General features: G+C 41.1%; 1 protein-coding gene across 1 annotated transcript; it reads right to left on the bottom strand.

Annotated features, from left to right (window-relative positions):
* Nucleotides 1-1,751: 1,751 nt before the first annotated feature.
* LOC121775589 (violaxanthin de-epoxidase, chloroplastic-like) lies at nt 1,752-3,853 on the bottom strand. Its single transcript, XM_042172692.1, has 2 exons — nt 3,392-3,853; nt 1,752-3,222 (listed from the first exon to the last, which is right to left on the bottom strand). Exons 1-2 carry the CDS (start codon nt 3,692-3,694, stop codon nt 1,954-1,956), a joined length of 1,572 nt encoding a protein of 523 aa, XP_042028626.1. The 5' UTR covers nt 3,695-3,853; the 3' UTR covers nt 1,752-1,953.
* Between the last annotated feature and the right edge of the window lie 9,860 nt (nt 3,854-13,713).

Raw genomic sequence — 13,713 nt, 5'->3', positions numbered from 1 at the left:
GATCAAGTTTCTCTTGATCTGTGGTATAAACCTGACCTCTGTGAGAGTCTTGACACTTCCACCCTTCATTCTGAGCTTGATCTCCCCAATGCCCTTGACATCACACGTCTGATCATTCCCCAGCATCACTGATCCTCTCCATGCTGACAATTCTTGAAACCAGGATTTGTGAGAGCATATATGGAAGGAGCAGCCCGAGTCCATAATCCAGCACTCTTCAATCTTTGCTCCTGAGTATATATTCAAGGCCTCATTGGCCTCCACTTCTTGAGCTAGATCAGCAGTCTCCAGATTGCCAGCCATCTCTTGCTCTTGCTTCCTTCTCCAAGCATTGCAAGATTTCTTCAAATGGCCCGGTTTCTTGCAATAATAGCAGCTCCTGGTCTCCTTCTCTCCCTCAGCTCTCTCCTTCTTTGGTTTCTTCTTCTTGAAGCCTTTCTTGTTCTAATTTTTCTTCAAATACAAACTTTCAGCCACTGGATCATTTTTCCTTGAAGGAGTTGGATGATCAATCCTCTGTGATTCTTTCAATTTTAGGGCAGAATGGATCTCCTCATAGGTAACCTTGGACTCTCTTCCAAGTAGCACCGCATCCTAGAAATGTTTGAAACTTTTAGGAAGGGAATTCAACAACATTAAGGCTTTGTCTTCATCCTTGATCACCTCATCGATGTTTTCAAGATCATCAATATACTTTCCGAATTCCTCAAGCTGTTCAGCAATGCTTCTTCCATCCGAGAACTTGAAGGCAAGAAGTTTCTGCTTCAAATGCAATCGATTTGCAATGGACTTGGTCATATACAATGACTCAAGTTTTGTCCACACCCCTGCGGCTGTCTCTTCCTTGGAAACCTCTCTAAGCACCCTATTTGTCAAGTTTAAGATCAGGGTGCTATAGGCCTTGTATTGCATATCTTGAAGCCTCCCTTTCTCCTTCTCGTCGGCCTCTGGATTTTCTTTAGCATCACTGTCTTCCTTCAAGATATCCCATAGGCCTTGCTGCATCAAGATGGCCTTCATCTTCAACCTCCACAGTCCAAAGTCGTTTCTGCCGGTGAACTTCTCCACCTCAAACCTGGCCGTGGAATTTCTCGAACAAATGGTGGGCAATCGCCAAGATCGGCTCAGACAACAAAGTTCCCGGACTTCAACTCACCCAGAAAACCAATCAAGAAAACGTTTCAACGCTTCCCACAGACGGCGCCACTTGTTGGGTCGAGATACCGCCGATCTCACTCGCACACGAACGAAGAAAATAAAGCACACAACGATGTAACGTGGTTCGGTGATGAAACACCTACGTCCAAGGAGAAGATGACCGGAATCTTATTGATGGAACTCTCGGTTACAAGGAACTCACACTCACACTCTACCGCTCACAACTGCTTGCTATCTTGAGATTTAATCTCTCTGAGTGTGTGTATATGGTGTAATTCTGCTCTCTCACTACTGAGCTCTATCGAGCTATTTATACAAGATGCAATCAAGAAATAAAATCCAACTAACTCTATTTCCCAAAGTTAGTTATAACCGCTGCTCGGCTAAAACCGAACTGCCATTCTTGGTTAGCAACCGAACTGCATTTCTCGGCTATCAACCGAACTGCCTTTCTCGGCTAGCTCAAAGCCGAGCTTTATTTCTTGATCTCTTCTCGGAGCTGCCGAGGCTCCACCACTCGATCACAACCGGACTCAAAGCCGAGCTTCATTTCCGAGCTCAGAAGCCGAGCTCCAGTAGTTTGCATGGACACACTTTCACATATAAATTCTGCCCCATTTACAAATCTTTTTATTCTCGCTACTACTAAATTCTTGGCATCGATGACCTATGAATTCTGACCCCATTTCAAACTCTTTTATAACAACAAATTTCAAATGTGGAACTCTATAAATCATTTTCACAATATTGGACAAACATTCTAACCTCTTTCATGTCTCAATTAAGACATTCTCGTCAAACACTTGCAGAACTATCTTCCAAAGATTCGACACTCAATTTAGAATGCAATCTAGAATCTTCTGGCAAATCCAAAGGTGGATTTTCACAAGAACAATTATCAACATCAAAAACCTCCCATTCCTTTATGCTGCATTTCTCTAATGCAGATCCCACCTTCCCTAGCTGGCTCTCGTCCGGGTAGGCCCCAGTCGGGCTCACTAGCACCGCCCCCGTGTACGACTGCCCTGCAACTCTAGCCGCACCGTGGTAGTGAAACAAACCCCACCCGAGATCATCAGCCACATCCACAATCGTCCACATCTCATTCGACACCACGCCATTATCCAGCACGCTGAAGTAGAACGTCCCTGGCCTTGTCCCCCTCTTCACCCGGTACCTCCTCCTCCTCCACACGAGATCCCCGTCCAGCGTCCTCACCTGAAAAACTGGCTCGTACCATAACGACCCTTTCGCCCTCCCTCTGTAGAAGAGCTGGTACTGGCACGGGAACTGGTCGTACGCCGGATTCTGCCCAGCAACGACGCGCCAGCTCCACTCCAAACGCCCCAGCCAGCCGACAAACAGATCCTCAGCGGTCTCATGGTCCAGCTCCACTTCCCGGAAACGCGCCATCGGGGCCACAAAGGGCTTATCCGGGATTTTTGCATCCAGCTCGAGGCAGTTGTGCTTCTGCAGAACGCATAGAGAGAACTCCTCCAGCTCTCGGCTCTCATACGATGCGATGCACTTATAGTTGCAGACCTGATCGACCGGGCTGCAATTGTTCAAGCATTGTAGAGCCTTCCTGCAATTGTCATCCAACAAACAGTTCAAGATTTGGGGGCCGCAGTTCTTCACCATGCAGCTCAACGTCGAGAAGCCCTTCGCCCGTAGGTTCTTCAGTACAGGAACCGGCTTGACGTAGGCATTCACGATGACCAGCAAACAGAACCTTATATCATCCGAGTTGTGCCTGCTCCACGCCTCATTTACTGACTTCGCCACTTCCTCAGATTCCTTCACAGCCTTTGTTTGCACGAGCGATCCGCCTAATTTGTTCGGTAGAGATGGAGACGAGTCGAAACATACGATATTGGCAACGTCTTGGCTACAGGACTGGATTGATTTAATGGATTCTTGATCAGAAACAGCAACAACCAGCAAAATATCTGCCTGCCTCAAATCATGGTGAAACTGGTGTGTGATTGCATTCTCATCTCGACAAGCATTGTCAGTATACACCTCCATTTCATACCCTTCGTCTACCCATTTCAATCTCTTGGCCTAATCAGATTAAAAGGGGCTATAATTAGGTCAGAAAAGGGCATTTTCCTAGCATTTGAAGGCAAACATAAATCAACATAGTAAAATATAAATCTGCAACAATTACTAATTAAATGGAAATAAATGATCAAATTTCAATTATTTGTGGAGCTCAATTTGGTTTACTTACAGTGTGGAGCATGACGTCATACCAAGGCGCGGATTTGAGAGGGCTGACGCTTCCCTCTCCAACAACAACCACGATTCTAACCCGAATTTCACTCTCCGGTGGCGGCGTCGCAGCTACGGCGTCATTTTTTGTGACGGCGCTGCTGCAGCAACTCGATGGGCGGCGGCGATTTGGTGAATAGGTCACTGACCGGGAGAATTGACGGGCGGTGCGAGTCGAGAAGCAGCGACGGCTGGGGTGGAAAGCGGCGGTTTTGCGGCGGAGGAAGGAGAGCGGCGCCGCACAGTTGCTAAGAGTAGTCATTGTAGAGGTGGAAATGAATCGAATTTCTCTCAATTTGGGTAATTGGTTTGATTAGTTGAATCAGTAGTTACGGGAAATACAGATTCAAGAATCATCTCAGCTAGATTTTCCTAGAAGAGTATCGTGGCATCAAATTGAATCGATTATATTTCACCGCATAAAAATGTGACGATTGTAATTAAAAATTGATCAAGTATACCAATCTCATTAAAAAAAACACTAAGAGTGTCCACAATGGGGGAGCCGCGGCTCGGTGCGCGGCCCCCCATTGCAGAGAGCCGAGAGGCGGGGCGCAGGGCCGAGAGCCGAGGGCGAGCCGCTGCTCCACTGCAGCGGGCCGCCATTCGTAGCTGGGCCGCGGAATTTAATTTAATTTTTTTAAATTTTGAAAATTATTTATAAAATACTACACTTCCGTTCCATTTTTCCAACTTCATTTTACTTCTATTTTCCTCCAATCTTTTCAATATTTCCTTCCAATTTCAATTCAACCTTGCAACTATGGATTCCGACGATGAACAATTCCAACAAGCGGTAGATCTGGAGTTCCAAAACCTTATTGCAGCGGTGCAACGTGAAGCTGACGAGACGGAAGATGCGGCGGAGGCGGCGGCGGAGGCGGCGGCTGAGGCGGCGGTGGCAGTGGCAGTCCCTCGGCCATTCTATCATCGGCGGTATTTCGACCGTGATCATGCCGGGGCTGACCGCCGGTTGATGGAAGACTACTTCAACGAGAACGCCCGTTATCTGCCATTGGTTTTCCGTAGGCGATTCAGAATGTCGCAAAATCTCTTCGTCCATATAGCGACGTGTTTGGCGCAGCGGTTCAAGTGCTTCAACTTGCGATATGATGCCACCGGTCGACCCAGCTTGTCGACATACCAGAAGTGTACGATGACAATTAGGCAGCTTGCCTATGCCAGGCCCGCTGACATGTTCGACGAATACCTACAGATGGGCGAAACGACTGCCCTACAGACGTTGAGGCAGTTTTGCAGGGGCATTAAGGATATCTTCAAAGGGGAGTATCTACGGAAGCCATCGGCCGATGATTGCCAGAGATTGATTGATATGCACGGGACTACACATCATTTTCCAGGGATGTTGGGGAGCATCAATTGCATGCACTGGGAGTGGAGGAACTGTCCGGTGGCTTGGAAGGGACAGTTCACTTCTGGTTTCAAAGGCAAACATCCCACGATGATTCTGGAAGCCATTGCTGATTACCGCTTGCGAATCTGGCATGCGTATTTTGGGGTCGCTGGATCGAACAATGACATCAACGTTCTACGATCGTCACACCTGTTCAAAGACGAGAGCCGGGGGTGAGGGTCCGCAAGTTAGATTCATGGCCAACGACACTCAGTACAACATGGGGTACTATTTGGCCGATGGGATATACCCTCGCTGGCCCGTGTTTGTGAAGACGATCCGACAACCCGTTGGGCCGAAGCAAACCTACTTCGCGAAAAAACAAGAGGGTGCTAGGAAGGATGTTGAGCGAGCTTTTGGTGTACTCCAAGCGCGATGGGCCATTATACGGTGCCCGGCTCGACAATGGCACGAAAATGATGTCGCAGACATCATGACTGCATGTATCATATTGCACAATATGATAATAGATGACGAAGGAGTTGCTGCAGAGCGATGGACACCGGAAGATGGTGCTAGTTCGAGCTCGGGTATTGCCATGGAGCCCCTGCAGATTGGTGTACCACGTAGTAATGAATACTTGATCCAGCGGTACACCGATATGCGGAGCCAAATATCGCATACATCACTGCAGGCTGATATGGTTGAAGAGGTCTGGAACCGTAGAAGGGTCGCCACATAGTGATATGGGTTTTCGGGTTGTTGTTTTTAAATTAGAAAACTTTCGTTGTATAATTTTCTTATTTTAATATAATACAACGAAGTTCTTGTTACATTTTGGTTTTAGGTTGTGAATTTTTTTATTTACAATCCAAATTATTTTATTTTAATTAAATTTATAAATATCATAAATTTAAAGTCTAATAAAATTTAATATAGTTAAATTAAAAATAACATTAAAAAAAGAAAACAAATTAATTTTTTTTATAGAGGGCCACATTTGGTGGCCCTTGTTAATTTTGTTACTTTACCATTGCGGAGGGCAACATGAGAGTCACGAATGGTGGCCGGGCCACATTTGTTGGCCTTCAAAGGCCACCATTGTGGACACTCTAAGGGCTTGTTCACCTTTCAGAGATAACCCAAGAAATTCAATCTGGGTTTTTATATTCAGCATGGGCCAACAGAAATGAAAAATTATGTTGTTGTTCGGCTTATTTGTTCAAAACCCATTCCTGTATCCTACACTGACCACTGCTCAGAATAATAATTAATTCTTTATGTTGATATGTCGAAAAAGTCCTCAGCATTTACGGAACCCTAGTTTTTATTCTCCATCAACATCTCAATGCGGCAAAAAAAGCGGGAAGCATACGGTGGGAGTAGGCATGCACACGGTTCAAAAACCACCGGTTCCGTTTCGGAACCGGCGGTTCACGGTTCAACATTTCATGAATCGGAACTGGCCCGCCAAGGGTTCTGGCGGTTTCGGTTCAAAAAATCGCCGGTTCATGGGGCGGTTCAAAACCGCCGGTTCCGCGGTTTGCAATTTTTTTTTGTGTTTTCTTATTTATTTATCTATGAAATGTGCGTAAATAAAATTTAAAAAATCACGATGAAAATTGCAATTTTATTGAGATTACAAGTTACAACAATTACAAATCACAAAAAACTTGAAGTCTTAAACAAAAAATTTAAATACAACGACACTACTAGTCTACAACGAAGCTAATTACAAATTACAAAAAAGACTTAAAGTTCTGAACAATAAATTTATAAGTTTATATACTCTTAGTCGGCGAAGGATATGTTTCTACATAACTAAATTGAGGACACCTTTAACAATTCAACCTTAAATGTTGAGTTTAGTCTAACAATCAACAATTATAGTAGAATTGTCAAAAGTTTCCCGGATTTAGCCTTATAGAGAAATCTACTTAACCGACTAGAGTATATACAAATACAATTATTTAATTTTATTTGCATATTTTTAAAGTAGAAACAAATGGAAAAAAAAGAAATAAAGAAAAAAGGACTTGAGCTCAACTTAAATTTAAAATTTAAGTTGAGGTGTTGTCACGACCGCCCATACTAGGGGTACAACAAACGTGGCGATCGTGACCAAGGGACAACAATAACGACAACATACAAGGATAACAGTTTATGAAAACTCAATTAGCTTAAAGGAAGAAAATATTTTAGTTTAAAGAAAATTAAGGTTATACATTTTCCTATTAATTAGAAACGACTTAAGATAAATATTTTTAAAAGAAGCAGCGGAGAAAAATAAATATTAAAAACCCAATTAACTTCTAAGGAAAAAAAACATTTAGTTTAATTTACGGAAACACCATTTTAAAATATTATTGTAAATACTCGGTTAAAAACCTAACACAACCAAACATGCTCAAACACAGTACGAAAAAGATTAAAGTCTTGAGACATAGTCCAAAATATAGCAGCGGAAAAATAAGTTTTAAAGAGAGTCAAGGATAACGCATATGTATGAAGACACAACGCATCCTAAGTTCTTAGGCCAACTCAACATCCTCCGCAACATCTCGCTCAACCTGCACATAAGAAGAAGAATAGTAGGGCTGAGTACTTGTTGTACTCAATGGGCTCATGCCGAAAACATTTTAATATAGTTATGTCATCCATACCAGTGATCTCGAGTTTTATATGTAGTAAGAAATATCACGAGAACACAAAAATATTTCAAGTGTGGCCAGACAATTTATCTCCTCACTTTTCTCATCAATCCATCAATCACAATCATCATATCACAGTGCGACTAAAGTGTGGCCACACTATTCGCCCACGAGACCGGCCGACTAGCAAGGACGGCTCACGATCCCACCAGTGTACACAGCCTGATAGGGTTTGCGGCCCTACTCAGACCCGAATTCGTTTCACAACACAGCCTTATAGCCTAACGAAGCAAGCTAAGACGAACTATGCATCAGACAACAATCTCACAAACAAAAACATGTCATGACATAACAGTTAAACCACCCTTATAACACCACGTAATATATTCGGAAAATAAAGGGGTTTGAAAAGAAAGCCCACCTCGTTGGTTTAATCAATTCAATATCCACTTAAGGCAACCCTCGTTCCTTGTGCTCACGTACACACAATAACCCTTGCCAATCATCACAACACAAATCAGCCTTCCATAAATTCACATTACCATGCATGTCCTATCGTTCTTTTTATCATTCCCTTAATTTACCCATCCCAACATTCATCAACCTAAGGAACAACATGCCATAATATTTCTCAACGTGTCACACATAATCACGTCACAGGATATCTTCCCAAATCATACATGCATCATATAATTCATTAAAACTTGGCAACAGAAATATTTCCACATAACAATAAATCAGGTAGAACTACGCGGTTTGTTTGTAAAAATCACTAAAAATCCATTCACCTCATATGAAGCTAACATTTGGTCACAACACAGTAGATACATTCAAGTTCATCCAGTTAAAATTTCTCACTCAAATCATGTCGATTGGTCAGTCAAAACATTAATGCAACTCTCTGGTCGGAACATAAAAATTCTGGCAGCACTGCGCAGTTCATTTGAAAAATTCACCAAAAATTCATCCGATGCCCAATAAGGCTGCAATTTTCACAATACACAGAAGACACTTCGAATTGGTCGGTCAAATAGAGGCCATTTGGTCGGTCAAATAGAAAACGAAACCTTCTGGGCGAGAATACAAGTTTCTGGCAGAATTGCGCAGTCGACTTCAAAAATTTATTAAAAATTCATATTTTCTCAAAAGGGGCTGAAATTTACACACCACACAGAAAACACCTTGAAGTGTACTCAGTCAAAAATTCGAACCAAAACAAGATCTTTTGGTCAGTCAAACAAACGTCGGAATCCACTGTCCGAACACCATAGTTTTCAGGTCTCAAAATTTCGAAATTAGGGTTTGTTCCTCATTCAACCAAACACAATTTTTCATGCATCCCACACACAAACATGCTTCAAAAGGTTCTCACAATCATGTTCTCATATAACCACACATCATTCACCAATGAATCATTCAAACTTTACACATATTCATTCACAATCGCATATTCACAGTTTTTCTCATACAAACACAAATTCCCACCGATTAATTTTGCGATCTGTGATTCCTACACTCACTATATGCATGAATGAATCAAGAACAAGGTTTCAATGGAGAAGATGAGGAAAAGATTTAGTTATACCTTCTTGAATCGAAAACCAAACAGTAGAAGCAAAGATTGATGCGATTCGTCGGGAACTCTTGAAAATAAAAGTTCAATGGATGCAAGAACAAGGATGGAAGAAATTTTGGAGAGGTTGAAGAGAGGGAGGAGAGGTGAGGCACGAATATTATGAGGGAGAATGGGGGCTAGGGTTTAGTTTAGGTGATTATATAGTCCTAGGTTTAATCCAATTAATTAATTAATTAATTAATTGTAGAGGAATAAATAGATGCCAATAAATATAATCCCACAATTAAAAAGAAGGCAAAATTTCAAAAATTAGGTTAATAAATTCAATAAGGAATTTATTTGGTATTTACTTGGAGAGAAATAGATTCACAATTTAGGAAATAAGTCAATGAATATTCCATAAATAAGAGAACAAAATAAATTAAATCTCCAAGTAGAAAATAATGAGGGAAGGGGAGAAAATCTTGATGGTGTGCACAAGGAAATTATTTAAATCCTCAATTAAATAGAATAAGATTTAAATTTGGTAATTTCTTTATAGTAAAAGACTCTCATAAAATAGGCAGCAATAAAATAGATATCCCCAAGGAAATTAAGCTAAAAAAAAGTGTGGGATGGAGACACAATAGAAGGAAAATATTCACAACCCCAATTAATTTGGCTTAGGTATTAATTTGGTATAGAATAAAGGGAATTCCACAAAATAGGAAACAAATATATTCTCCTCTACAAATAGGGGGGCCGAAAATTGGCTTAATTAGCCACAAGGAAATAATGCAACTCTTAATTTAATTGGGGTGAGGGAATAAAATGTGGCAAGATTTAATTGGATTTAAAATAAATGAAGGAATCAACAAGGTACCAATTTTATCAAAGAAACTAATTCATCCTCTTAATTCAAGTAGATGATATCCGAAACTCACAAAAATAATAGGTTAGAGTTCGAGTTTCATGTAGCACAATTTAGGGATAATTTGATTTGGATTTAATTTGGATGAATATCCCAAAACAATTAATTAAATACAAGAAAATTTCCAATAATTGGAGGGGCCGACAATAGCCACTTTATTTGGCTAGAACAAGATGCATGATCTTTATTTAAATTGATTCCCCACATTAAATATAACTAGCACTTCATTCCAATTTCCCCATGATGATTTATTCCACATAATCAAACTCAATCACATAGCAACAATTTAAATTTCATAAATGAAATTTCCAATCGACATATCTCAAATAAATGTCACAAAATTTGGGATGTTACATCCTTCCCCTCTAAACAGAAATTTCGTCCCGAAATTTGATCGTCTCACATAAACAACTCGGGAAACTTTTCTTTCATTTTATCTTCTAACTCTCACGTGGCTTCCTTGGGACCATGGTGCTTCCACAACACATTCACGGACGCTATCGACTTGTTTCGCAACTCTTGCACCTTCTGATCTAGGATTGCCTCGGGTCTTTCCACGTAGCTCATGTCGGGGTTGAGATCACTTCTTCTTGATGAATCACGTGCTTGGGGTCGAACACGTACTTGCGCAACTGCGAAACATGGAACACGTTCCCAAAACTGGGAGGTAACGCCAAGCGGTACGCTACAGGGCCTACTTCATCAATAATCTTGTACGGTCCTACAAAACGCGGTTTCAGCTTGCCCTTCACTCTAAACCTCACAACTTCTTTCGTCAGGGATACTTGGCCATTGACGCAAGTATGGGAAAAATATCCTTTCGTCACTGAAAGCGGACTCGACGGCGACAGTGGAAGCCGGAACCGAAAAAATCTCCTTGGCCATTGACGCAAGTATGGGAAAATCTTTCTCGTGTGTTCCGCACCAATCAAGGACGTCGATTTGGGAGGAAGGAGTAGGACCTTCATCACCAAAGGAAAAGAGTGAATCGAAATATAAATCTAACTAACTTACCATACCTGAGGTCGACCTTCTGCCGGTGCTGTAGTTGTATAGGTCGGCTAATTGGGATTGCACGTCGGGGTTCATCATAATTAGTTTGAAATGCGAAGCCAAAATTATGTTGTTGAGGAGGGGTAGGTATTTTGACTTGGTGGGTACTGTTATACTTGGTTTCATATTCGGTGTAGAGAGCACGCAAGTTAAACTCGAAGGTTTGTTAGAAAATTGACCGGTCCGGGAGGTTTATTTGAAATGTTTCGGTTAGGTTTACTCCACATTAGTCATTGGTATCCGCTTGCAATGCTTGAAGTGGACCAAGATCAATAGAACTCAAATTGTTATAATAAAAATCTAAAATCCAGGAGGTACCGGGTAATTTCCATTTTGGATCCAAGACCTTTGCAATAAAAAACACCGTTGGAATCTCACTGAAATACTTAAGCCATTTGTCAATCACATAATATAAAACACACATCAATTCAGGAGAAGAGCAAGCATTTTTCATCGCAGTTTTAAAAACAAGTGATATATACATGCAATGCTCTAAAACACGAACTGCAGTGCAATAATAAACACCCGATAATTCAACAGTCGCATTTTTGAAATATTTGAACAATGTAAATAAACTCACGCTATGATCCCAACAACTATGCGACAAATATAAATCAGAAACGGGATAGGTTCTAAAAAAATCACACAAATAATCTTTATGCTTCAAAGTAGAATTCAGACAATCATATGTCGAATTCCATCTACGAGACACATCCATGGTAAAATTCGTATATCTTACCTTCTTTTGATGGCAATACTTCTTCCAAGCTTTGCCAATAGATGGCTTTTGATGGATTAATCTAACTACAGTTCTAATAGGACTAACATGTTTTTGCCATAATTCAAGCGCATCTTATACACATAAATTCAAAATATGACATATGCATCTTTGATGAAAATACTTACCACCAATAACCGGAGCACAAGCCGCAATCAAGTCATTAATACTTGCAGTGTTAGTAGTTGCATTATCAAAACCAACAGAAAATATTTTATTGCATAATTGAAATTCATTCAAAACTTGAACAATTAAAGAAGCAATTTCGGGTGCAGTGTGTGGTGTCTCAAATTCTCTAAAACCAATCAAACGCTTGTTCAAAGTCCAACTATTGTCCACAAAGTGAACCGTAATGCCCATGTATGAATGTCTATTAAAAGAATCAATCCATACATCTGAGCAAATATTCACTTTGTGTCCCAAGTTGAGTAAATAACGTGATAATTCAACTATTTTCTCCAAACATTGTCGAACGGTAGATCGTTGAACGATCATCTGACCTACTCTTTTGACAGCTACGTTCAAACCACTTTGCATAGTAACCTCAAATTTTTTGTCATCATAAACATTAAAAGGAAATGCTTCATTGCATGCCATCTAGTCATAACATCAGCAAAATTTTTAGGATCATATTTAAAAAGAGGCGTACCTGACGAACCTGAGCCACCGGGTTGGAAGTTTAGTTGGTTTTGGGTAGAGGCAGTGCCACATTCTACCAGATGCTTTGTCACCAAATGACGACGGAGGGTGCCATATCCCCCACCGCTCGCAAATTTGTAGACTTTATCATAATAGTTACAATATGCATGAAACACCGATGTCTCTTCTTGAGAGGGCGGATCATTAGGACTTGGAATTACCACCGGGACCTTCTTGTAGTGTTTAACAAAAATATCAGATTTCAATGCTTTTTTAATGGGTGGAGGGGGAGGCATGTCCTCATTTCCGCCGGTGCTAGATGGAATACGAGAATGAGATCTAACATCATTGTTGTCCGAGTCCGACGATATAGATACGTCGTACTCGTCATCTTGTTGTTGGGAACTACCACCGCCCCTCCCCACCTTGATGCATTTCAGCGAGTAGCATGTCGGTCTTATGATCTTTTTCTATCTATAAATATTATATAAGTTGAAGTTTTAATTAGGAACACAAAAAAAAAATTAAAAAAATCAATCTTATGAAATTATGAATTGTAAAAATAATTTTATTTTTTAGAACTTACTTGCATGCGTTCAGCCGCCACTCGGGAAACCTCTTCCCTAACTTCTCGACGACTAGGTCGCTTTGATATTTGGGGACGACTACTTTGATCTTGGGCAATTCCTTTGCCCCGATCACCACGTCACGGTCCACCACGAGAAGAAGACATAATGCAAAATTAAAGTAGTATGGTATATGGAGTATTGAATAAATGGTAAATTACGAACACAACAACAAATATAGTAGTAAACAACTTAAACAATTAGAGATAATGAGGTTAGAGAATAGAAAATTTGAGATTGAGAATAAAATCCCTGTTAATACAAGAATGAGGTGAGTAAAAATGATGGGGGAAGTGGGGTATTTATAGGAGTAAAATTGAAAGAAATAAAAAAATAAAAAAATAAAAAAAATTCAATGTTCAAATTTCGGGCGGTTTACCGCCTGAACCGGCGGTTTCTGACCGGTTTTTAGGCCTATACACTGCCACCTATACGCTGCCACCTGAAAAAGGTCTGGAACCGTAGGAAACCAGCGGTTCAAACCTGCGGTTTACGTCATAAACGGGCGGTTTTCGGCCGAAACCACCGTTTTTTGACGTAAACCGCCGGTTTTTCTGCACACCTAGCCAGAAAACCTAAGCCCTTGCCGAAATCCTACTGTTGGAACTGCTGAACCGCCACTTACGGTTCACGGTCTTTTGAACCTGAACCGGCCCGCTTGAACCGTCGAACCGCCATCCGGTTTGAACCGTCG

The sequence above is a fragment of the Salvia splendens genome, chromosome 17 (assembly GCF_004379255.2).
Source record: "Salvia splendens isolate huo1 chromosome 17, SspV2, whole genome shotgun sequence".
Classification (NCBI taxonomy): Eukaryota; Viridiplantae; Streptophyta; class Magnoliopsida; order Lamiales; family Lamiaceae; genus Salvia; species Salvia splendens.
The sequence above is the reverse complement of the archived record's forward strand: the minus strand, read 5'-3'. Positions and strand labels throughout refer to the sequence as shown.

Coding starts and splice junctions, on each gene's coding strand:
- LOC121775589 (XM_042172692.1), bottom strand. CDS start 3,694: ATGACTACTCTTAGCAACTGTGCGGCGCCGCTCTCCTTCCTCCGCCGC. Junction 3,223..3,391: donor ATGACGTCATGCTCCACACT/GTAAGTAAACCA, acceptor TAATCTGATTAG/GCCAAGAGATTGAAATGGGT.